The 27,383-nt window shown below is 34.2% G+C and overlaps 1 protein-coding gene and 1 long non-coding RNA gene across 8 annotated transcripts in view; one reads left to right on the plus strand and one right to left on the minus strand.

Annotated features, from left to right (window-relative positions):
• The window catches only part of LOC126752944 (receptor-type tyrosine-protein phosphatase N2), a 173,062-nt gene extending 146,914 nt beyond the window's left edge, over positions 1 to 26,148 (plus strand). For 2 of the 3 annotated variants that reach the window (XM_050463994.1, XM_050463993.1), the window contains exons 3-11: positions 5,691 to 5,744; positions 7,241 to 7,298; positions 7,365 to 8,792; positions 8,858 to 8,941; positions 9,004 to 9,571; positions 9,633 to 9,854; positions 10,005 to 10,202; positions 10,261 to 10,427; positions 11,507 to 26,148. In XM_050463994.1, the coding sequence (XP_050319951.1) occupies positions 5,691 to 5,744; positions 7,241 to 7,298; positions 7,365 to 8,792; positions 8,858 to 8,941; positions 9,004 to 9,571; positions 9,633 to 9,854; positions 10,005 to 10,202; positions 10,261 to 10,427; positions 11,507 to 12,104 (3,377 nt within the window). In that variant the 3' untranslated portion in view covers positions 12,105 to 26,148. The remainder of the gene's footprint in view (positions 1 to 5,690; positions 5,745 to 7,240; positions 7,299 to 7,364; positions 8,793 to 8,857; positions 8,942 to 9,003; positions 9,572 to 9,632; positions 9,855 to 10,004; positions 10,203 to 10,260; positions 10,428 to 11,506) is intronic. The other variant, XR_007666065.1, reaches the window with a different exon arrangement.
• LOC126752951 (uncharacterized) overlaps positions 1 to 27,383 on the minus strand; it is a 241,550-nt gene that overhangs the window by 169,961 nt on the left and 44,206 nt on the right. For 4 of the 5 annotated variants that reach the window (XR_007666070.1, XR_007666069.1, XR_007666068.1 and 1 more), the window contains exon 1: positions 18,214 to 18,294. The exons of the other annotated variant lie outside the window; for it this stretch is intronic. This is a non-coding gene — a long non-coding RNA (uncharacterized LOC126752951). Of the gene's footprint in view, positions 1 to 18,213; positions 18,295 to 27,383 lie in introns of those variants that run through there. 5 annotated transcript variants of the gene reach the window in all.

Genomic DNA, 27,383 nt, shown 5'->3' on the forward strand with positions numbered 1-27,383 from the left:
AAAGTATCACATTTCAAATAATAACCAAAAACAAAAAAAATTAGATATTTCCAAGTAATATACACGTTGACCAAGTGACTTTCTCACCCACAAAGCAGTGTTGCCGCAATTAATTAGGCATTAAGTACTTTATTTGGCTAAAATTATATATAAGCATGGCCAAATTGACAAAGCAACAAATGAGCGCCGCACAGTGTTAATTAATATGCAAACATGTTGCTACAAATAGACAAGTAAATACACAAATTTGTGCTTGTAAATTAGACACAAGTGATTTTACGCAAAACCACAAAGCGGATGTTACACAAACCAACACATACATACATACATAAAATAATAACGCTTTTCGTGCAACAAAGCAAATAACAAAAACAAAAGAAAACAACAAACACACAGATGTTTGTCAATGACAAGCATGTCAACGTAATATGTGTGCGGCTGAGTGCCGGCTGAGTGATGAAAGCATAAAAGGAAGGAAATAACAGCTGAAAAGCACATCAAACAAACACACATACACACAAGCGAACACACATACGAAAAACCCAAAAAAATATTAAACGACGAAAAAAGCAAACTTTTAGGCGCAGCTGGAATGACAGCTTTGCGTAGGCAAAAGGACCGACTCGCTGAACTGACGTCAATGGTTGTTACTGTCATAAGGGACGCCGTGGCGTATGAGTGACGTTGGCATTTTCTTTATATGTACGTCTTTTGTTTCAATTTTTTTTAGCAGCAAATATTCAATGGGCGCAGACACAACAACAAGTACAACGAAAGCGCAACAGATAAATGGACAGCTGGGTAATTAAAAGCGTAGCACAAATGAAATGTAAGCACGCAGGCATGCGAAAGGAAGCATGTGATGAGATAGCTGCTGTGTATGAGAAATTCCAGCTTGAAAGGCTGGCACGGGTTGTAGTGGCGATTTTTTCTTAATTTTTTTAATTTACTTTAATTGGGTGAATTGAGAGGCTAGGCTTTGAGATAAATAAAAATTATAATAAAATTTATTATAGATTTGCTCTTTATTTACATATATTTTTCTCTCACTAATTTCTATATATATATAAGATCCACTAGCTCCTGTGTAGTGTATCACAGTAAATTTGTGACAGCACCGAAGCTATGGTACACTACACAGGAGCTAGTGGATCTTTTATAAAGATTTTTAACTTTATTTTTATCGTTCAGTTTTTATGGCAACTATAGTATGCTATAGTGGTCCAATCTGTACAATATATTCGGACATTGTTCTTTTGCCTTGGTCAATAATGTATTCGCAATTTCGTGCAAATATCTTATCAAATAAAGAAGTTTTCAATACAAAATTTTGATTTTGATCGGTCAGTTTGTATGGCAGCTACATGCTATAGTACTCCAATCTGAACTATTTCTTCGGAGATGGTACCTTTGCCTTATATAATAATCTATACCGAATTTCGTGAAGATATGTTGTATAATAAAGAAGTTTTCCATATGAGGGCTTAATTTTGAGCGCGCAGTTTGTATGACAGCTATATGTTATAGTAGACCGATATCAGTGAATTTGACAAATAAGCAGCTTTTTGAAGAGAGTAGCGCCTGTGCAAAATGTCAGTTCGATATCTCAAAAACATTAGTGAATGGTATGCATATATGCGTATATAAAGACAGTCGGAAAGCTCAGCTTGTCTCAATTGTTTAGGACGTAAAAAGTATGTTGAAAGCATATAAAAGAATTTATTCAATACAATACAAAAAAATATTTAAATTGGTATCTCTCTTCTCAGTGATAACCAGCCCTTTGTACCTAGGCTTGACATTTGTCATCTGTCATATATCCATTATCACTGCTATTTTCATGTTCTCTGGTCACTCATTTCAAAAAAAATGTATTTTCAGTTCAGCTTTTACATTGACTACAACGCTTTTTTCATGTTGATTTTCATATGTCACAGTTAACATCTAACATGACACTTGTCACCTGTCACCTGTGATCGGTCTGATCTATCATGTGTTATCAATACCCTTTAAAATTCTATGATCTACCGACATACAGCAATATTCGAATTTCTCATGCTAAATATTACTCTACGGTTGTCATATATTACTAATACTGCTGATCTATCTCAAACCCTATTTAAAACTGATATTGTTATTATAAAAAATTATAATTTTTAATCCCAAACTGACCGAATTAAAAACTGAACTTGGTAATAAATTGAAATTTTTATTTTTAATCCCAAAATTGGAATTGAAACTCAAAAATACTATAAAACCGATCCAAAATAATATTTAAGCCGCTTGCCAATAATACAAAGCATATAAAGTTATAATATTATAACGCTGTGATGTACTTTCTCCCACTCCAGCACTCAGGAATTTGTTGAGCAATGCTGTAATCGAAATAAGCGCCAGTCACCACGTTCACGCGCAACACAAACGGATTGGCGCCGCTGTCAAAGTGCCTGTAGGAAGATATACGCTTTTCGGTGCCATCAAAGTATGCTTTCGGGCGCCGCAACACAGCTAAGGTTGACAGGATTAACAATGCGTACAGCCATGAGTGTGCAATTATATGCCTTTGAGCGCACTCACACACACACACACATACACACGCAAACTTACTCCCTGCCAGACCATAGATTTACTTTATCTGTGGCGAACACTCGGCGAAGCGTTGAAACCGCAAGAATAACTCAGTTGTAACGTGGCCACGTTGTTTGGTGTTTATTGTTGCTTTTGTGGTGCTGATGCTTGCCTTTAGATTTGAAGGACTTCCGAAAATGCTTGCAGCAACAAATAAGGAGGCGCACACACGGATATATAAACGCATATACATATCTATACGCAACAATGAATAAGCGAAAAGAGAGTAAAACCAACAATAATAACAACAATATGCAACAGTAGCACGGCGCGTGTGCCTATGTGTGTGTGCGAAGGTGTTGAGTGTAGGCTTTCCGCTTTGTAAGCTTATATTTGCCTTGGAGGGGCACACTGAGTGATGAAAATCGTAAGCTCGGTTAACTCGCCGAATATAAGTCACCGGTTGCGACACAGCTTTTTCGCTTTGACAGCGCGCCTTTGATATTCTTTCGCCATGCGTGGGACTAAGCGGCGCGCCAGCTATCATATATATGTATATGTGTATGTAGTTGTGAGGTTTTCACTCGCGTCTATACTTTTAATAGCATAGAGTGCTGTGCAATATTTCAAAGCACCGTTAGACAACACTTTTTAGCCTTTATATCAGCCAAATTGATGTGGGTTTTGTATTTTTTGTTTGGATTCCAAGTGTTGTATAATCAAAAGAAAACAAGAGCTTAGGATTTTTTTTCGAACCAGAAATGTAAGATAAACAATGCATATTACAGATTTATATAATCAAATAATTCGTCATCGAAACCAAAGAGAAAACTATGACACTGAATACTCTGGAAGCACCCAAATAGTCTACTCACCAGAAATATGCAATATATTTCATTCCAGATGACAAAAACTTTGCATAGGAGAGAGATATATGTCATCCAGGAATGTCAAACCGAAGCGAAACCCAGCAATCACTGGAAGGCAACTAAAACTTCTGCGATCTAAGTTAGGTTAGTTTAAGAGATCGATTCTAATAGGAATCCCCCTTCAACAGCTGAGAATACCGGTTCATTGTGTTACCTAACACTAATATAAAATAGCTCATAAGACCCTTACAAATCGATAGAGCAAATTTGCTGATGTCAGTTCGCAGAAGGTAATGTTTTCAAGATAATTCATCCGCAGCCTTACAAAGGCTGGACAATGGAGAATAAAGTGGCTAGCTGTTTCAAATTCACCCCCCTCCACTCAACTCTGATAACTTGCGTCCGTGAAGACTTTTGGCCTTACCGTATGAAAACCTATTGCACAATGTCCAGTAAGAACCCCTACTATTGCTACTATTGCGGCAAGAAGAACTTAGTTAAAGGCAATTAGCTCAGAAGATCTCCTGCGATCTACTCTAGGCCAAAATGATCTTGCAGTCTCACAAGAGCGGGTCGTCAATCAGCGTCTACTAAGCGCACGCGAGGTCCATTGGTTCATTAGAATGCAAGAAGCCAATGGAGATCTAACTCGCTGCCATACCGACGTGAGCGGGGCACGGCACATAGACCTAGTAGTTGCCAGCCACTCCGTTATGACAACGCGCTGAAATGAGCTTTATAATGAAGTAGCTGGATGCTATTTCTGGTGGGGACAGACACTGACTGACTAGCTTTGAACGTACAGTTAGCGAGCTCAGTGCTATGATTGTCACTCTGTTGTTGGAGTAAATGCTCACCACCCCGAAAGTAGTTGTCCTTCGTAGCAGCACGTCATCCGCCAACTTTAGAGCACTTTTACCTAACAGACAATACAGTCGTCCGGTTGCCTAAAGCTAAGAATGACAGAGAGTTTACTTACAGTAAACTCCCCTCCTAGCTTCACGCATCCGTGAAAAACTCACTGCGCCTATTCTCCAGAGCATCCTCCCCATCCACTCGAGTTCTACCTATAGTATAAATAATTTTTTGAAGCCTTCTTGAACAATTTTCGTAATTAGTCAATAACCCAAGCTTCACTTCCAGAACATAGGATGTTTAAAATAGGGTTTGATTCAAACCGAAAGGTTCGAGAACATGTGAAAGACAAATCCTCAAATGGCAAATAAGCTTTACCCATCAGAATAATGTCTCCAGCTCTATGTCAGTCGAAATTTCATTGCTAGTTACATTCAATTTCGATAATTGTGAGGTCTTGGCCGGTAAAGAGACACCGAAAACGGCGAAGAAATACTTTCAATTTTGATAATTGTAAGGTTTTTCTCTAGTAAAGAGACACCGAAATCGGCGAAAAAGTCAAAATCCGAAATCATACTCAACTTTTTTTAGGTTGGCCGGAGTATCGTTGAGTAACAAGTGTCTATTCGACGTCGAAAAGTGCATTGACAGTGACTTATGTTCATTGTGACTCAAGCACGGTACTTCAGGGGTATGAGCTTCACAAATTTTCAAGTATTTTTGAAGAAGGACAAACCAGCATATAAGCCTCAACTCCAATAGACAAGCGAGATGAAGAGGAATGAATCACTAGTTATCTGTGCTCAATAAATTTCGAGAGTTTTAGATGCTAGATCGAAGTTTCTAGACGACAGTAACATGAATCAATATCCAGCAACTCATCAAGCAACAGCAAGGATTTCCCTACAAATACATAGGGTTTTCCAAAAGGAACGCGGAATGAATAAAGAAAAATCTTTATTATTCGTTTCATTGCGCGATTATGATTATGAAATATAACACATTTTTCACTGTGAGCCACAAATTTCAGAGCGCTTTAAAATATACTCGAAGTTGTCAAAGAAAATTGCCAATAATATTCCAATTCTTCTACATTCTTCTACAGCAAACAGAGCATTAAAATAAAGTGATATGAAGATACGAGTAACAGCTGTGATTTCTCACACAAGAATAGTAAATTATATAAGTAATTTCAACAAAAGAGCGGCCAATTTGCTACTCAAAATATTTGTATGCATTCCGCTACAATACGCAGTTGGACAATGGAGCTCTTATAACTAATGACTAAACATATTCTTATTGTCTGAAAGCATTCACTATACATATGTGTGTATATACATACATATTTATTTATATATAATTCAAATCTCATTTATTTTCTTCTTTGCTCCATTGCAGGTTGCCAATTTGTGCGAACACTTTGCCTTCAGGGGAGCGAGGTCTGTTTTGATGGTGAGTAATTTATATTGTCACTAATAATAATAAGTAGCGAAAAATATTATTAGCCTATTAAAATAAATATGGTTTAGCTTGATTTTAATATAGGCTTTATATGAGCTCTCTGATTGTATAATACAGAAATATCATACAGAGTCTACTAAACAGGGTCTGCTCTGATGACTCAACTATCTCGAGGCATACAAAGCACAGATTTTTGTGCTAAAAAAAAACAGGAGAATATTCAGTTTAGTATTACCGATGCTCCATTTTCTAACCCTTTCAATTCGATATTTCGAAGTAAAATCATTTCAAGTATAAGACGAAATTTTGATACCCTCCCGGTATCGAACCAGCTAACTTGTGATATTCTCAAGATCGAATTTAAGACGACAATGCAGAAATCACATTTTAAGTACTTAAGTTCGTCATCATTTCCCGGTCTTTCGGTATATACAGCGTTTATCCGGAAAGTAATTGGACTGAGTCGATTTAAAGAAATTTATTGAACCAATCGTTGTAATTCTTTAAACACTTTCAAAATAAGCTTCTTCTGCGTCAGTGCAGCGCTGCCAGCACGATTTCCTAGCATTGAAGGCGTCACGGAAGGCATTCTCCGGAATAGCCTTGAAAGCCAAGGTGCATGCTGCTTGGATCCCCTCTGTCGTCTCAAAATACTTGCCTTTCATTGGCTTTTTCAGGCAAGGAAACAAAAAAAGTCCGGAGGGCCACATCTGGAATGTAGGGCGGCAGCGAAAGCGTTGGACCAATCGGCTGCGATGTCTTGTCGGACCCGATGGACCCTTCATTTGAATGGCTTGAGGACTTCCACGTAAAATCTGGCGTTGACGGTTTGTCTAGGAGGATCAAATTCATGGTGGACTATGCCTTCGATGTCAAAGAAGAAAAAGGGCATCGTTTTCACTTTGGATTTGCTCATTTTTCCGGTCTTTATAAGCGACCTCTTCCCGAGCCTCCAAAAAGACCTGGTGCCACCGAAACACACCACTTCTTGCTAAAGCAACATCTGGCTAAGCCTGCTTGATCATATCATTCGTGTCTCTCGCAGATTTACCGAGTTTCACACAGAATTTAACCACGTACCTCTGCTCTAATGAACGCTGCATTTTCGGCTTGCACCACTCACAGGAACACGTCGCGCGAAAATGTTTGTCCTGACTCTCCAGGTGCTCGAAGACAACTGACCCGCCGCTCGTTCGTTAGCTAGGAACGCCCTCTACCGAATCCAGTCGGCACCCTCCGAAGTACAGTCGAAAGAAAATCAGTCCTATTATTTTCCGGACGACCCTGTAGATCTGCTACAGAAGACAAGTCTATACTTTTGAAGTTTATAAACATATTACTAAACTAACAGAGACTCTCGGTCAGGGACAAAGTAGTATGTGGGCCAAGCACTTACAACAAGCGTTATCTTCAGGTTTAGTCATATCAAAAATCAAACTAAAGCTCACTTATTATACCAAACAATAATATTCTCCAACCTCACACAGATAACATCTTTGGAAAATGTATACCAACAACTGGCGTAGATGTGGAGGACATTGAAAAGTAAGTTTTCATAATAGTTAAGAAGAAAAAAACAAACTAATATACAAAATCAATCCTCCTCCACAGGACACCGCTCACCGAGGAGCAATCTCGTACACTGGCCACTATGTTGGAGGAGTTGCAGGGCGCCGGACTCGGCTGGGATCATCCCTATGTACAATGCCGTATACAAGGAACACTCTACTCACTACAGAAACAGACCCAACTACCACCGAATCTTTGCGCAAATTTGGCACCCACACCTACCGATATCGATCCTGCCGGCGCTATGGCTTTCGTACGCTTCACACCACCCGAACAAGAATATGTGGATGGTGGATATTTCTATCCGCCACTGAAAAAGCAACAGAGAACACAACAACGGAATGAAGATGCAAATAGTCTCAACAGCATTTTGCATCAATTGCAGCTGCAGGACCAACGTCAACTGCGGCACGATCCGCTAGAACTGGCATATTTCGAAAAATCAGATGCACAAGAGCCACCACAACTCACACCGAATATAATGGAGACCTATTTAGAGAACGAACGTGCACGCATACAACGCGAACAACTGGAGCAAGCAGCGGAGTTGGAGGCGGCACAGGAAAATGCAATGCGTAATCGTTTAGAACTCTATCAGATGTTGGCAGCCTCAGAACCAGATCCGCAACCGTATCAACGTAAACCGAGTAGCGCGATTGAAAAATTGGAACAAGTGGTGGAGCGCGAACGTGAGGCAGCGGCGCGTGTGCTACCATCTACGCAGCAACAACCAGTTATTGTACCGGATGAACTGTCTAATGATTCCAACGAATTGTATTTCCCTGAACGCTTCAGCTCTTTCAAGCGTATTTCGAACAAAGCGGCAATGAAAGCTAAAGCTAAGCCGGTGCAACGTTCATTCTTTCGTGAGTTGGCCGCAGAGCAAGGCTTGCCGCAGGAACCGTTATTAAATAGTGACTTCACGGCAAATGCGATTGATGAAACTGACCAAATGTTGTTGCCAACCTACAAACGTACGAGTGCAAACGATTTTGCCAACGAGTCCGAACGCAAGCAATTGGCTTTCGAGGAAAGTCTCATTCGCAACTCTTTGACACCATTCGAAGAGGAAGCGATGCTTTCCTCGAATACTTATGCGCGTAATGCACAAAAACCGCGACCAGTCTTTACCGAGGGTGGTCTCGTCTATGTGTCTGAGGATGAGGAGGAGGTACGCAAAGCCAAGGCACGTGAGTTGCTCGAAAGCATGTTTGGATTCACACGACACGAACGTTTAGATGTGAAGAAGCCGGGTCCATTAATCGGACCGCCGCCAAATGCTGTGGAATCAAAGGATACGCAAAATAAAACCGAAGCCGTAAATGCTGGCAATAAGGAAGTGCTGCCGGCGCATATTAAAGGCAGTAAAGAGGGCAGTAAGAAGAAGAAAGTGCTGAAGGATCATTCCGATGAAGATCATGCTCCGCACACAGTCGACACCGAATATGCGCATGTGTTCGTAAAGAACCCGTAAGTAGACAATACCTAACTAATGATTTCCAACACCATATACTAACTTTCTATTTACTACACAGTATCGATAGCTGGAGTGACGGTGTGCGGATCATGAACGAATTGGCCAATATACTACATATGCAAGGATACTTTACCTATTTAACGTAAGTACTAAAAGATCTTCTCATGTTTGTAATGATGTAATTGCATTCTATCCTTCTCACAGCGTTCAACCGCACGAAGTCTCTTTCCGGGTGGACTCAAACAACCCGGAGCACAAGACCGCCGCTGACATAGCGCGCGCCATCAACGACAATCGCGGCGTCAAGAATAATATACTACGACGTCTGGGCTTCACCGTACTACACGCGGGTGTGGGCGATAAGATCAAAGACGATACGGATGGCGTTTCGTCATCGCGCATTGAGCTCGCCGAACAAGGACCCGATGTGACGCATATTATGGCGTATATGTTCGCTGGTGCTGGCGCTGCTGCTGTGATTGTGATTTTCATAACACTCATCTTGATAAAGCGACATGACAAGAAACGCGACAAACTGGGTGGTTTACAATCGGGCATCGGTGGCGCAGAGAGTTGCAGCAAAGACTATCAGGATCTGTGCCGTGCGCGCATGGCCGGCAAGAGTAGCGCACCCGAACCGGTGGCAAGTGGTCGCATAACATCGCTAAGCAAGGAAAACGATCGACCGCCATCATCACGATCGAGCACCTCATCGTGGAGTGAGGAACCGGCGCTAACCAATATGGATATCTCTACTGGGCATATGGTTTTGGTGAGTTGAGGAAAAGAGCATAATTTTGATGTGAAATTTACAATATATTCCAATGACTTAGTCTTACATGGAGGATCATTTACGTAATAAGGGCCGCCTACAACGGGAATGGGAGGCTTTGTGCCGCTATGAAGCCGAACCGAGTGCACGCGATGCCGCACAACAACCGCAGTGCGCTAACTTGAATAGACCAGGCGCTCCATTACCTTATGATCACTCGCGTGTAGTGCTCAATCACTTGGCCAACGCTGAGGGATTGGATTACATCAATGCTTCGACTATTGTGAGTATCAATTGTGAAGAATAATTTTGCTTTTCATAACACATTCTACCAAATAAATATTCAAAATAAAGTCTGGTCTGATATTTAAACCGTCTACCAGATCAAGCTATTTTCGACCGATTCAAAATCTCTCAACGTTCATACTTTCAGACCGATCACGATCCACGTGCTCCGGCATACGTCGCCGCTCAAGGACCATTACCCACGACCCTGGCACATTTCTGGCAAATGATTTGGGAACAAGGTGCCGTTGTTATTGTTTCACTGTGTCGCTTACAAGAGAATGGCGAAATCGCTTGTGCACGCTATTGGCCGGAGGAGGGTGCTGAGGTTTATCACATCTACGAGGTGAGTGCGAGAATAACATGTTAAGGAACTAAATTAAAGTCTTATAATCATCTTTCAGGTTCACTTGGTCAGCGAGCACATTTGGTGTGATGATTACTTAGTACGCTCTTTCTATTTGAAAAATTTGCGAACCAGCGAAACACGAACTGTGACACAATTCCATTTCCTCTCTTGGCCACAAGGTGGAGTACCGGCGCAAGCTAAGGCGTTATTGGACTTCAGAAGGTAAGAGATTTGGTCAGAAATAAGTGAAAGTAGATATTATCATAGATATAGTTACAAAGAAGAGAGTAGATAGAGTTTCAAATCGGTATACAAACGGAGTTAAAGTTAGATAAAGAGATAAAGGAATGGGGATGAAATTGGGATTGAGATTGAGACTGAGAGTGAAACTAAGATTGAGACTGAGACTGAGACTGAGACTGAGACTGAGACTTAGACTTAGACTGAGACTGAGACTGAGACTGAGACTGAGACTGAGACTAAGAATAAGACGGAGACTGGTGCTGAAACTGCGTCGAGACGGAGACATAGACAGAGTCAGAGACTGACACCGAAACTCATATTGAGACTAAGGCTAAGACTGTGACAGCGACTAAGACTGAGGCAGAGACTTAGACAAAGACTGAGACTGAGTTAGAGACAGAGACAGAGACAGAAACAGAGATAGAAACAGAGACTAGAGGCAGAGACAGAGACAGAGGCAGAGACAGAGACAGAGACAGAGGCAGAGACAGAGACAGAGACAGAGACTGAGATAGAGATAGAGATAGAGATGGAGATGGAGATAGAGATAGAGATAGAGACAGAGATAGAGATACTGAGACTGATAGAGATGAGACTGAGATAGAGATAGAGACAGAGACAAAGAGAGAGACAGAGATGAGACAGAGACAGAAACAGAGAAAGAGACTGAGACTGAGTCTTAGATTGAGACTGATACAGAGACTAAGATTGTGATTTAGAATGAGATGATAATTGATAAAAGAGATGAAATTGGGACTAGGAAATTGATATTAAGATTGATATTAAGATTACTATTCATAATGAGATTGAGATTAGGATTAGAATGGAGATTAAAATTGAGATTGAAATTGAGACTGAGCTTGGGACGGAGACTGAGATTGAGATAAAAATAAAGTTGCGTTTGAGATAAAGATAAAAACAAAGAAGGTGATCGAGTCGAACCAAAAACTGGACAAATAACTAGAAAAAGAGGAGAATAACGGCAAAAAATGAAAGTAAAAACTTATAAAAAAAAGGTTTTAACAACTTTCTCTTTTCTTTCAAAATTTGTCTTCCAGAAAAGTAAACAAGTCCTATCGCGGCCGCTCCTGCCCCATTGTGGTGCATGGCAGCGCCGGCGCCGGCCGTACTGGCGCCTACATACTGCTCGATCTGGTGTTGGGACGCATGAATAAGGGAGCACGTGAAATCGATATCGCCGCCACATTGGAACACTTGCGCGATCAACGTGCTGGCCTCGTTGCCACACGACAACAATTCGAATTCGTGTTGATGGCCGTGGCCGAAGAGGTGCATGCGATACTGAAGGCGCTACCGGCAAATCAATCGAATGAGAAACGTGAACTGGAGGCAAAAGAAACAACAACCGGCACACTAAAGGAAGAGGAAGCGGGTAGTGAAGAGGCGGCGGTAGTGGCAACAACATCCAAAGCGACGAAGGAGACAGCGGTCAAGCCAACAACTGCGGCAGCGACAGCAACAGCAACAACAACTGGCGCAAAAGAGAAAGGAGAACAACAACAACAGCAGAAGAATGGCGGTGGCGAGAAAGAGCGCGAGAAGGCCGGCAAAGCGGAGACCAAGGAGCCGAAGGCTGCACCTGCAACGCCAGCAAAGACACAGGCCGCCACAACAGCAGCGGTAAAGAAAAAGTAAACGCGCTAAACGGCGGCGGCGGTGTGTGTTGAGTAGTGCGCGCGCATGCTGCGAGCGTGCGACGGAGCGGTTGTTTATTTATGCAAATTTTCTTTTTACACTGTGAAAGGTGTTGGTTACTTAGAAGCAAGCGTTTATAATGATATGGTTTATATGTAGACTAACAGTTAGTGTTATATTTTTCGTAATTACAGTTAATTTATAGGCGCGTGGTATGCTGGCGTGTTCGAAACGGGCTAAATTTGGTTGGCTAGAAGCGGGATTTTTTCCATAAATTTTTAAGCTATCGAAATTTTTTTGTTTTCATTTCATATAAAATACAATTATAATGTTAAATTGTTTCCGTAAACTGTGCGTAAAACAAGTTGTATGCCAATTTAATTAAATTTAATTAATAATAAAAATATAAACACACACCCAAACACTTGAGTTCAGTGTGTCGCGCCGGCGCTGCACTTTGCTGTCCGATTAACGCGTCGCTGCTTCAACAAAAATCATTACAATCCAGCCCATTGGAGCGGTACGTCTTATGAGAGTAAATGGCGCATGCGTGACCAACAAACTGAACGTCACACACACACATATACATATATATAAATACACGCTTAATTAAAGCCATAATAAAATGCGTTTAGATTTAGACCGCAAGCAACAAACCATAAACAATTATTTATTAAATATTAAGCAAATACAAAATATTGTTAAACATATGTAAAGTTATCATACAAATACAAGAAATTATAAATGTTTATTTGCAAAATGGAGAAAAAAAACAAAACAAAACCAAAATTTAATAATTAATTATATATATATCTGAGTATATGCTACTGTGCAACACATAACTGTATTATCGATGTGCATGGTCAACTATTTGAAATAACCGCGTATATATGTACAAGAAAATGCACTAACAACAACAAAAACAAGTTTTTCAACTAACATTCCTGCTATAAAGAACAACACAGCCAACTCCAAGACATTACCGTTAGCAAATAATTTTTATCCTTACTTGTACACCATAATTCTTTTAAATGTTAACTCTTACTACAACAACAACATACATGTCTAAGTGTTATTTGTAAATTTTTAGCAAAAATGCAATTATATTTTTTTGTGATGTGCAAAAAATATTTGAAAAATCTCTTTACACATGAACCTAGTGGTTATTTACAACTACAAAGTGTATATGTTTCAATGTCTTCTCAATACGATAAATACATACATACATATAACAAATGTCATACATATATCAGTGTAATGTGTACCTTACTACATACAAAAACAAATATCAAAACTATTCAAATATTTATGTGCAAAAACAAATATTTACACAATGTATTAACCTTAAAAGCATATTTACAAATACTTAAAGTAACCTTATATATATGCATATAAATATAAATATATATTTACAAAAAAAAAACACACACTCCAATATTATGTATGTATAATTGAAAATACCACATCAGATGCATTCCGCGCTAAAGTTGTTATCAGAAATATATATTTTTATGTTACTTAAATTATTTGTGTGTATAAATATGTACATATTTCAACTAAATATATAACTACTTAAAACCAAAAACTTTCGATGTAATGTAAGCTTTCAAGCACAAAAGCAAAATCATAGCTAACTGTAAAATCACAAATTAGCACAAGAGCTTATAATAAACAAAAGCACACAAAATTTTAAATGTCAAGTCAGGTGGAAGCTTTCATCAATAATTAAAAAACAAATAATTGAAAAACAAGTGGAAGCTTTCAGCAATAATTGAAAAACAAGTAGAAGCTTTCAACAATAATTAAAAAAATAAGTGAAAGCTTTCATCAAAAATTGAAAAAGAAGTGAAAGCTTTCAACAATAATGGAAAAAAAGTAGAAGCTTTCAACTTCAATTAAAAAAACAAGTGAAAGCTTTCATCAATAATTGAAAAATAAGTGGAAGCTTTCAGCAATAATTGAAAAACAAGCTTTGAACAATAGTTCAATGCAAGAAAAAATGTAACAGGTTTAACGGCACAAGCACAAGCTTTCACTTATAAGTAAGTAAGTGTAAGCACTTGAATGTGTGAGTTTTAGCGAAAACTGTGTTAGTTTTCATATCTATTTTGCAAGCTTTCGCTAGAAAGACTAAGCTTTCATAGAAAAAAAGCAGTATTTCACTATTTCGCTAGAACCATATTAAGCTTTCACTGCAAAAATACAAAATTTCACTGTTAAAAGCATGTTAGCGTAGAAAAATAAAGTGTGAATGCATAATATTAAACTTTCACAAACAACTTGGAGCTTTCACAAGCAAACATAAACAGTCGCCAACAAGGTTGGAGCTGTCACACAATATTGGAGCTTTCATACGTTAATTAAAACTTTCACACGCAAAGTTTCAAATTAATTTGGAAATTTTGTGGGCAAGTTAGAGCTTTCACATAGCTTTGAAGCTTTCACGTGCCATTTGAAGCTTTAACACGCAAGTTGAAGCTTTTATATGCAAGTTGAAACTTTCATTTAAAGATGAAAAGCTTACAGCCGTAAATTGAAGCTTTCAGTTAATGGTTAAAGGTTTCACACGCACATTGAAACTTTTAAACGCAAATTGAAGCTTTCATGGTTAAAAGCTTTCACACGAAATTTGAAGTTTTCACACGCAATTTACAGCTTTCACGCGCAAGTTGAAGCTTTCGTCTAAATTTCTAAAGCATTCACGCGCACATGGTAACTTTCGCTAACACTTTTAAAGCTTCATTGAAAAAATTTTGAGCTTACACGAATTAAATAGAGCTTTCACCAGACATAATGTGCTTGCATTTTTTATTCAAAAAATCATCTTAAAACTTTAAAATATTTACTGTATGAATGTTGATTTGTTATGTACACCTGCGTCGCGCTTAAAAGCTTAACTACTTATGTGTAAACGTTTTCTGTATTTCCATACATAATATATATGTACATACATATATATAGATATACTTTACACATATACATGGAATAGGTGCACATACAGGTATATAACACATAAGATCACTTATTTATTGGAAAACCAAGAGCAACCATTTTCGAAAGCTTCGTTGCACACACACAAACACCCTTCAAAATTTCATTATTTGCAAAATTTCTATATAATACAATTTTACTTAACTTTTCTACGAGGGCAGCTAAAAATTGTAGAATTTTGCAAATTCGTTATTTTGAAGTGCTTAAAAAGCATTGAAGCACAAGCTTTTATAATTGAAAAAAGCACAATGAAAAGAATATAATAAAAATCAAATATAAAAACTGCACAAAAGCAAACAAGAGCTTACAACAAACTTGTTGCATAGCAATGCACTTAAAATATCACAAAAATTTTGAAAGATTAGACGTCAAAAATATAAATTGAAACTTTTGAAAGCAGAAAATGTTAGCATCATTAAAGAGCTAATACATACCAATGCTGCTATGTCAAGAGCGAAAAAATAAAACATTATAATTGTAAGCGATTTTCATTGGCATAGATTGGCATGAGAATCATTGATTTCGTATGTATGTGAAAGCTTTCAGCAAGCTTTCATAATTCCGCAAAAGAAAAATGTTAAAGCGCACAATTGAAAGATACTAAAGGCATGGATAGATAGTGAAATGAAGTGTGAAGCCGAAAAAGGAAATGTCATGAAAGCACAAAAAGCTTTCGGACGGCTATTTTAAAGTACATGAATTTGGAAGCAATGTTAAGATTAAAAGGTCTTAAAACGCACACAATTTTTTAGAGGATACGAAAACAGCAGTCACACATAGGAGAAAAAAACACAAAAGAAACACTTTCATCAACGACGATTATAAGCAAGTTAATGCTTAAAGTTTTGATATTTTTTAAAAGTTTCTAAGCATATATGCATATCTAACACATACCCATAAATTTTTAGTGAAGAAAAGTATTTTCAATTACAGTTATTTTATGATTTAAAACGCAATTATTTAAAAAGGCTGAGTTTTCATTGGTTTTGTTTCATTTACTACATGTTTGTTCGCGCAACTTTTTTTTGTTGTCACTTGTAATAGAAAAATGAGTTACATAACACAGCTGCTACAACACTTTGGTAATATTTTGCATATAGTACAAATATGTTTGCGCTTAGTGTCTTCGCGGAATTGGGTTTGGAAGAGCAACATGTAAACACCAACAATTTAAGACGCTTAAACTGAGTTTGCGTCTTTGAACGTTAGAAAAGTTGTTTTATTGATTACGTTGGTCTATGCTTTAATGGTTCTGAAACGCATTAAACACATATAATACAATCATCTTATACTTCCATACAAATCTCTCAGTAACACACATAACAATGGTACAAAAGACAATACACCTCATACACCGCACAACCGCAGTTGCTGTCACAGGCTTAACAAACTTGCGAAATGTGCAGAGTTTTGCAAGTTTAGCGGCTTTGCTGACAGCAACAACAAAAACACAACGCAAATCATATACATAAAAATTGAAAAAAAAACTTCAATGTTAAAAATCACGAAAAAAATTATAAAAAAAAATTAATGAAAGAAATAATAAAGTAAGGACGGTGAGATGTTCTTTGAGCGCAAATAATTATGAAATAGTACAAAAATCAGCAAAAAAAATTGTTTAAGATAAACTGATGGAGCGTGTAAACAACAGTGAGTCAAAATGGGAAAATTTTGAAATAAAAAATATTTGATTTTTTTTTTTTAGTTCAACATGACTTTAAAGAGAACAATTCAGTTGGCTAGAAGTAGTTGAAATTAAATTCAGTTTTCGCGCAACAACAACTAAGACAACAAAAATAGTGAAATTTCAGTGAAAACCAGGAATTTCAGAACTTTTTTTTTAATTCTTTGCATACATATAATATTTACATACAAAAATAGCAATTTGCAAACTTCACTCAAATTTTTTAAACCACAAAATTGCAGTTTGCATTGAAAACATAAATAATGTGTGAAATCACTGAAGTGAAAATTTCATGAAAACACAAAAATTTTTAAATAAAGTGAAATTTCACGTCAAATAACAACACATCATGGCATAACATTTATAAATATGCAGCATAGTTGAAGATTACGCATAAAAAAAAATAAAATTTTAATTATTAATAAAAAAAGTAGAAAAATTCTCACGTTTAAATGAAGTTTACATAAAATTATTCAAATGTTACGCTGACAATGGCGACATAAAGTAAAAAGTAGTTTGCATACTAGACAAAACCAAAAAACAAAATATATATATATAGCGTTCTCGAAAATTGTTACTAATCATTAGCACAAAAGTTAAAAAAAAAAGCATTAAATATAAATATATATATATATACAAATATATACAGGTAAAAAGTTCGTTAAATTTATGCGCAAAAACATGTTTGAAAACAGAATTTAAAAATCATGCATTACTATATATATATATATAACTGAAAACAAATACATATATATATATATACTATAGAGAACTTACGCTCTACTAAGCTTAAGCATTAACTGACTTAAACTTACTTTTCCTCAGTTGTAAAGCATTTTTTGAGTTCACACTCGTTTCGGTTTGAGTTTTTTCTTGGTGAGAAACTCAAACAACAAAAACATTACACTTGAAACAGCAATTAAAAGCAAAAATACACACGTTTTTTCTCGCAAACAAACTATTTATATTAAAAACAATATTACAATAACTGTGGCGATCTCGAAACACCATCACCAACTGAGATCCCAAAAAAATAATTAATAAAGTTTAAAGAAAAAAAAAACAAAATAACAAAAATGTGGTAGAACTAAATTTAAGTTATTTCAAAGAAAAGAAAAAAAAAACACTTAAATTAAATAAAAATAATAAAAACATATATAGCAAGCATTAAAAGAAAAAAAGAATTTTCACAAAATTTCAATGTCGTTTCATGAAACGTTGAAAGTTCATAAATTGTAAAAAATAAATTCTCGAAATAAAAATTAAAAATTTATAGTCAACAAAGCATATTTAGTAGTGAAATCAGCAGAATTTTTCAACATGCATTAGCAAACATAAACATTAAAAATAAAAATATATATGTAAATATGCATAAAAATCGAAAATACATATATACATTATATATATATGTGTGTAATTCAAAAGTATACGTACATAAGTTTCATCAATTCGATTGATTGTTGTAATTATTAACAAATAATGCTGTAATACAGACATAATTCGCGATAACACAGCGAAGTTCGATTTTTGAGGGCCAAAACTGCAAGCAAGAAGAAGAAGCATATATTTAGTAGCATGAAAAAAGTTAAATAAAACTCAAAATTATTGAGTGTAATAGTAAAATAATTAATTCATTAATATTTACATACATACACAAACATAAAATAACTTGCATTTCAAAAAATAATAAAAAATAGTAAAAAGTAATGCAAAAGCTTTTAAGTTCAAAAATATTTTCAAAATTCTTTTATGCTGCATACATTTTCATGATGGTGTAAATTAAAAAAAAATATTTATATAACTTCAAATATCGCACATTATACAAACTGAAGGAATTATAAAATCAACGACTTACGCTGAAAAACTTTTTCCAAGCTTTTTCGGAACCTTTCGAATATTTTTTTTTCAAGCTTATGGAGAGAAAAGCTCATGAAAGTGCAAAGCTTTTTCGAAGCATTTTTGAATCTTCTTCCAAGCTTTTGACGGAGAAACTAATGAAAGCACCAAACTTTTTCCGAGCTTTTTCGAAACTTTTTTTCACGCTAATGGAGCGCAAACCAACTGCGCTTTAAATAAATAAAAGAGCAGTAAATGGAAAATTACAAAAAAAATGTATTCAGAAACAAAAACTTCAAAAGCTTTTAAAAACTGCAAACCAAAACAAATTAAAGGGATATGAGCTGTTAAGTAAATAAAACCCATAAAAATAAACGGTCATTTTGAAAAGCTGCGAAATATTAACGAACTAAAAATTCGATATTGATGAAAAAAGCCAAAAAAACAGAGAAAGCTCATCAAAATATACGAAAGCTTCATGAAATCAAATGCAAAAATACAGCAATTTGCAACAGAGCTCGAGAGTTCAACGTATAATAAGGGAAGCGTATAAAAAAGGAAACAAAACAACAAAAAAAACCTTCGACCGAAATAAGGCTTTTGCACCTTATCGCTTTCATCTACAAACAAAAAGTTTTACGAAACTAGCGTTTCAAAATTAAAGAGAAAATCGTGAATTGAACTACAAGGACTCAATCAAATGGATTTTCAAAATAGAAAGCGCCTAAATTCCGAAAGCTCTGCAGCAACTTAAAACTTATGCAAGTGAGCTGCTATGAACAACAAAATAAATTCGAGTACAAGGACTCTATCAACTCGTTAGTTGAAAATTCTCAAAGCAGCAACCGCAAAAGTTCCTAAAATCCCAAAGCTCTGCAGCAACTTCAAAATTACGCAAATGAGCAGCTCTGAACAACAAAAAAACGGTCTAAAGCTGAAGCACAAGCATCATTCATACCGAAGTTTAACATGCTCTAAAAGCACAAATCATATTGGAGCGCATTATCGACTTTTCCTCAATTAAGGGAGCTTTATTGTTTGTAAAAAAGCTTTGTGGAACTTACGCACAACATTTCAAGGCGCTAATTATACTTTAGAGAGCAGCTATAGATAACTTTAAGACGGGATTTCAGCAAATGGAAATTAACGGAAAAGCCGGAGAGCAGTCTTCAACAGGAGCATTGTATAAAACGAAGAAAATAGCCCGAAAATAGAGCAAAACTATGCCTACAACAAAGAAATACTGAAATAAAACCAAACAAAGCAAATAATTTATAAACTTCTACCTCGATGGATAAATGGCGGAGAGGAGCGAACGGAGAGTGAGTGAGAGAGCGAATAAAGTTGTGTGTAGTAGAGAAGATATGGTATTATAAGTTCCTAAAAAATACACAACTTATGACGAAACAGCGGACAGGGGACCAACGAACGGGGTAACGAACTAAAAAAAATACAGTTATAAACTACCGCGACTATAAACTAGTGCACAAAACTGACCCTATACTGCAGCGACCAGCGGGCGGGTGTACAGCAGGTGACATAGTACAAAAACAAATATATTTAAATAGAAAATATGAAAAACCCCAAAAAAAAATTAGTTTTAAGCAAGAGAAGGCGCAAAACAGCGATCAAGGAATAGTGGAAAAAAATCAAATAGAAATGTTACCGGGGGTATTTGATATATGACAGGTGTGGTAGTAATGGGAATATGTAAGAGGCAGCTGGAGCAAAAGGTCTGAGGTTTGCAAAACGAAAGAGTGGACAGCAAACAGAGACAAAGCTTACAAAAAAAAACAAACCAAACAACTTTCAAGCACATAAACTGACTTTCCGACAGCTAAAATAAAAATAAAAACAAAAAACGGTTTCTGTAGCGTTGAGCTTTAAGGTGGAAGAGAGAGAGGGAGAAAAAGAGGGAGAAGAAGAGAGAGAGAAAGAGAGGGATAGAGAAAGGGAGAGAGAGATGATCAGGGTGAGATGATCTTGTGAGGAGCGCACTGGAAGCCTAATTGAAGTTATAGCTAGCCACTTTTTAAAGTATAGCACGCCTACTTTTCGACAAAATAAAACTTTCTAGTGGAAAATAAAAAATCGTATTTTATTTAAAAACTATATATTTTACTTGATATGTTTAAAACAACAAAATTATAGGCAAAATTAGCAAATTATATATGGATGTAACGTATAAATATGTATGAGTTTAAAATATGTGAAATTATAAATAAATAAATATATGTGTACATGTGATGAAAAAATATATTATTTGAAAAATATACATAAAACTATAGATATATATATATATATTAAATAATTTATTAAGCAAACAAAATGACGTTCAACAATTGTTAAAAGCTTACATGTGTAGAAAATAATTATTACGCATTTATTAAAAATATTTTATTTCAATTAAATGTAGTAAACATTGTTGTTGTAATTAAAATGAAAATTTTTGAAAAACTAATAAAAATTATTTAAGGAAAAGTTTTACGATGAAAACGAAGAGCAAGTGGAGCGGTAGAGGTGAAACTATATAGAGGAGGAAGAGATGTCACAGATACTATATACATAAATCACTGCATAGAATAAGTTACATAAGGCATGAAAATACATATAAACACACATCAAAGAAGGTTACACAGTGTAACAAAAAAGTAGCAAACAGAAATCACACATACAGTAACACAAAACGTATTAAATTTGCAGCAAAAACATATGAATACATACAACAACACTTATATAAAAAAATATTTTTAGACATATAACGGTCTAAAAGTATTTAGTAAATAAAGGCTTTCATGCATTTTTGGTGTAACAACTGGTGACGGACATATGAAAAATAAAAAAAATTATTTAATAAAAATTTAAAAATATAAAAATGTTAAGAAAACTGCTGGATTTTACAAGCTAAACTAGTTACAGCAAGTAAATATCGCAGCAAAAAATATATATAGACATATGTACCAAAGTTATGTATGTGAAATATTAAAAAATATTACTCTAGATGTGTTGTATTTAAAGCAAAAACAAAAACAAAATAAAATATATATGTATATGTATACGAAGATACAATGTTAAATATATACATGTTAAAAAGAAATTTGAAAAAAAATTGTTTTAAATAAATATGAGCAAGAAAAAACTATACTGGCTGAGTGCAGAGTTTGCGTGAGCGACAAACTATGAAAAGAGTACAATTTACATAATATATATATACATAAAAAAAAATCAAGCTGATGAAATGGTAGCTGACAGTGACAAGAGTATACACACTTAACATGCCACAAACAAAACACAAGAAAAAAAACTATGAAACATACATACTTAACATACATACCTACGAAAAGATTTTTTGCGATAGAAAAGTAATACAAAATTTATCGCATAATAGATAAAAAAAATATATTAAAAATAAAACTAAAATTAAAAAACAAAAAACTGAAAACTGAAAACCGAAAACCAAAATAAAGAAAGAAAGCTGAAACAAGAGTTGCTTAGAAGGCATAGCAGGCTAGCAGCATATTTAAAAAATAAGTATAAAATATAAAAAAGTATATTACATACAAATAAATATATACACATATATATATAAATGTTAAATAAAACATGCTAATTAAGCAGCAGAACAACAAAAAAATGTTTTCAATTCAAAATAAAGCAGAAAAATAATTTTTACACAAAACAAAACTGTGGAGAAGCGGCAACAATAAAATACACAGTTAAAAAAAAAAATACAACAACAAGCACTGAAAATACACGCGCTAGTCAACTTCTATTCCAAAATTGCAATAACAACAATAACACAGTAAGAAAAAAGCAACAAGTCAGATTTTTTCTAAAACAAAAAAATATCTACATGGTGCTTTTTGAGGGAGGTGAACAGCATATACAACAACATACCGGCATTTAAAAGCACAATTTTCCGCAGAAAGCACGAAAACAAGAACAAAAAAAATAACAACAAAAAACAAGAAAAACAAAATATTAACATGAATATAAATACAAATTTGCAAGCACAAACAAACAATGCTAAGTGTGTAAATTTATAAATATGTATGTAAGAAATAGTAGAGGAAAAACATTCATTTTTTTTTTATAAAAATAAGGCGCAAAACAGAAAACCAAGAAACACAAGAGAAAATTACAGAAAATCACTAAAAGCAAAAGAAATATAAAACAAGGCAAGAAAAAACACTAAAATATAAAATTACAACAAAAAAAAATTATATGACAACAAATACTAAAATCACAACAAAAATAAAAACAACAAAAAATTATAAACTAAACCAACAACTGTGACGAGAGAAACAGAATTTTCCATTGGTTGAGTGAAGGCGAAGCTAGTTTAGCAGGTTAAAATCAACTTAGCGTAGACACAAACCAGGCGTAGTTGAGTTAATAGAGAGCATAAAGATCATTTACTCAAAAGACAAACATCATGAATGAGTGAGTAAGCAAAGTATGCACACGCACCATATATGTAGATAACGGCGAACGCGCGCAGCTACGCGCGACAATTGAGCAAATGAGCAAACAAAGTATAAAATCTAACGGCACATACGATTTCACTCAACATAGACGCAAACCACATAGCATATTGCACACTCGTTTCACTCACAATACGCTTTCGTATCACAGAACATTGAATTGAAACTGTAAAACAACGTGTAAAGTGAAATATGTAAAAAACACATTTCACGAAAGGAGCTTTCTGAAAAAGCACATCACAAATTTTAAAGCTAAAAAGCACTTTTTCATTAAATTTATGTTTATTTTATAATTTTTGAAAACAAATTTTTGAAAGCTTTTTTTTTTATTTAGAAGCACTTTTGTGTTATAAGCTTGGTTATTAAATTTTAAATCATATTTATAATATTTTTTTAAATATGAAGCAGGTTTAATGTTAAATTTTGCCATAAAGTCTGTGGAATTCTTACTTAAAAATATATTATTTGTTAGTTTTTGCACCTTTAGTTTCTAACTGAGTTATTTCACTTTTTTTCTTTGAGTTACAAAAGCACTCATTCGAAATTTATTATACTTATCTATTTTTTATTTTATTTTTTATTTTTAAGTTTTCAATTTAAAACTTCTAATTTTTCGTGTTAAAGTCTCAAATACAATAAAGATTTTGTAAGCCTGTTTTGAAGTTTTTTTTTTCCTTTTGAGCTACTTTTTGAGTTACTAAAGCACTCATTCAATACTATTTTTTTATACATAATAATATTTATACGAAGTTAATTTTCCAAGCAAAAGTTGTAAACACAAAAAAATTTGCATCTTCAATTTCATTGAGTTCTAAATAACACTTTGAGTGAAATAAAAAAAAAACACTCAAATTTTATTAAATTTTTTGAGTATATTTCTTTTACCTTTTTATTTGTTGTTAATAACAGCCATAATATTCTTTGTTTTTTTTTTAACATTGGGTATGTGTTAGTATTGAAAATTTTGATGAGTTGCGCAAATAAGCGACTCATTCGATTTCTTATGCTCAAAGTAATTGAGTAAGAAATGAGTTTTTCAAATGCGTTTCAAAATACACAATTTGCTATAATTAATACTTTAGCGAGTTTTTTTTTTATTAAAATATCACACTCAAAACTTTTTACTTAAAAAAAATCGTTTGAGCGCCTCGCAAGAAAAGCACTCAATTCATTTTTGAACATTTGAGCACATTATAATAACAAGAAACATTTGAACAGAAAACAATGGAATTAATAATTTCCATATCTACTCACATCTCTTACACAAAAATCGTCTAAGTATCCTCATTCTCAAAATAATTGAGTAAAAAATGAGTTTTTCAAATGCGTTTCAAAATACACAATTTGCTATGATTTATACAGTATTGATTTTTTTTATTAAAATATCATACTCAAAATTTTTTACCTGTAAAAAAAAACTTCTTTTGAGTGCCTAGCAAATAAAACACTCAATTAATTTTTAAAAATTTAAGCACATTATGATAACAAGAAAAATTTGTCAAACAACAGAATTAATATTTTTCACAAAAAGCGCCTAAATATCCTTACAATTCCACTCAAACCTGCTGTTATACACACAAAACAAAAACACTCATATTTCCTAAAGTACATAAAATGCACTCAAAATTGAAATTGTGTATATGTATACGGTTATTTCAAAAGCAGCAACAACAAAGGTGTCATTTAAAGTTTAATTATTAAAAAGAAAGCTGTGCAAAAATGCAAAAATATATGTTAAAAAAAATATTTCAAATAGTGGCATGAAAAGTATATAAAAATTTAAATGAAAAAATTTCGAAATTATGAAACCACAAACAATCAAGCATGCATACATTATTTTAAATCAAGAAAAATTATAAAAATGCTAGCGAAAATTTCTTATCTAAATGTAAAAAATTAAAGAATTTAAATATAAAAAATAAACTTACAATAAATACTTGCAAAAAAGTTGTAAGAAATTAAAAAAATATAAATATATTAAAATTACATTACAACAATAATAGCAAGTAAAAAATACATCTTTAGAGCGGGTTTTGTATTTTAAGAATTTCGTTTACTTTCGCATAAATTTCTGTCAAACTTTTCGTCCAAACTCCCCACACTTTTGAGTTGAAAATTCAGCGGAAAAAATTTCACAGGCGAAAATGCTAACATTTGTCGTAGAAACTAAGCAAAAAATACACAACTTACATAGGAGAGTTTATCGACAACAGTTAAGCAATTAGCAAAACGCAAAAATTAAAATCTATGTACTTAAATGTCAACAATTTTGAAGCCAACTTTTGAATAAAAAAAAATTAAAAAACAACTTTAAAAATCCAATTTCCAAGAAAGATATGCGAAAAGAAGCTATCAACATTACCAAATATAAACATAAATTAAAAAGTACTATTAATACATATATGTATGTATATCTATTATATGTATATTGTAAATGTATGTATTTATTATTAAACTGAAACCAAAAAAAAACTGCAAAAATTCAATTATCTTTGTGCAATTGTTAATTTTCTAATTCAAGCATTGAGCTACACACAAACTTATTATATATTTACATATATACATATAAAGAAATTTAAACACAAGCGAAAATACTTTTACTTATACTATGTATGTATATGTACAAAATATATATATGTATCCATATAAATATGTATGTATATTATATGAATAACCCAAAGTGTATATTTATGCATATGCAACAAATGAAAAAACCAAAAACTTGCACTCTTCTTTCTTTCAACATATATATGTACATATGTATGTAATTAAACGCTCGATACTTGAGTACTTCTGTCCATACTAAAACAAACATAATGCAAACTTGTTTAATCGATAAATTTTGTTAACGTTTTTGTTGCCATTTATTATTTGATGTCTCGCACTTTTCTTACATTTTTACTAATTTCGAAATATTTGAAGTAAAGCTTAAAAATAATGATTATGAAGGAATGGAAAAGACTTGAAGAAAACAAAAACAAAACAAAAAAACTAAAAAAACAAAAAAACTAAAAAAAAAACATAAAAAAATATTTCTTTCTGTGCATTATTTATGAAATTTTTTCTTTACTTGGAGGGGAAATGCAGATGTAAGGTGGTTACAATAATAGGCGCATAGCTGTAGTATGTATGTGCAAATACTCATATACACGTAAGTATGCAAATTACGAGGAATTTGGAGCAAGACATAAGGCAATAATGTTTCATCATGACTGACAATGCTTGACCTCAAGTGGTAAAACCACTTAACATGAGTTTCCTGGTTTGAAAAACAGTGCTTTTTCAACAATTTATTTCTCACATAAAAAATAATTATTTTATTAGATTTTTTTATTGTTACAAACATACACTATTAACAAAGAAACTTGAAAATTTTTGGAAAAAAAAACTCGGCCATTGCGACGCCATTTCTCGTGACCCATCGGAAAACATTGCACCCGCAATGGCAGGATAACTCCTCACAGGATCATCTAAAGTGAAAAATACGTATTTTTTATTTAAAACCTTAACTTAGAACTTGGACGAAGAAAAAAAAACTGAAAATTGGATTTTCTCTGGCAGACATTTTTACAAAAAAATAAAAATTTCCGTGAAAATTCCGCTACACTTTTTTTTCAAATAGTTGTAATCGCAAAAAAATACTTCGTCCAAGTCTTTAAGTATTGTAACTCAAAGATCTGTGTAAAACTTCATGAAGATCGGTTTAAGTTCTCGAGAAACTGACCGACTTTAACTAAACAGTTTCGAGAAAAACGCATTTAAAGACGGCGCACTTAGACGGGCTAGCCTCGAGCGCACAAGTTCTGAAGGCTGTATCTCCGAAACTATTACGCAAATCAACTTGAAAACTTAGGACAATATTCTAGAGGTGTTGTAGAATTTAACAATACAATAAAAAAAATTCGATTTTTTAAAACCCGAAACCTATGTAACGCCTTAAAAACTATTTGGAAAACAGCGGCTGGGAGCTTTGCCTTATATTACAGATTAAAAACTTAAGCTTACTGAAGGTACTCCATGAGTCGAGGCAATACTTTGTGCTGTGAGATTGTCGAAAATGTCATATGAGTGTAACCCCGCTGAAAATTGAATGGAAGTGGTCAAAAGAATATTCCACTTTTGAGTGAAATTTATTCCTAAAAGAGATTTATTTCCGAAATTCTCAATATACTTCACAAATAATGGCAGTTTTTGTTATTATAGGCTCGTTTCACTCATATAACGGCAAACACATTGAGATGAGTCTTAATGCGAGTACTCATATCCGATAAATTCATCGCATAA

Source organism: Bactrocera neohumeralis, chromosome 3 (assembly GCF_024586455.1).
Source record: "Bactrocera neohumeralis isolate Rockhampton chromosome 3, APGP_CSIRO_Bneo_wtdbg2-racon-allhic-juicebox.fasta_v2, whole genome shotgun sequence".
In the NCBI taxonomy this organism is placed as follows: Eukaryota; Metazoa; Arthropoda; class Insecta; order Diptera; family Tephritidae; genus Bactrocera; species Bactrocera neohumeralis.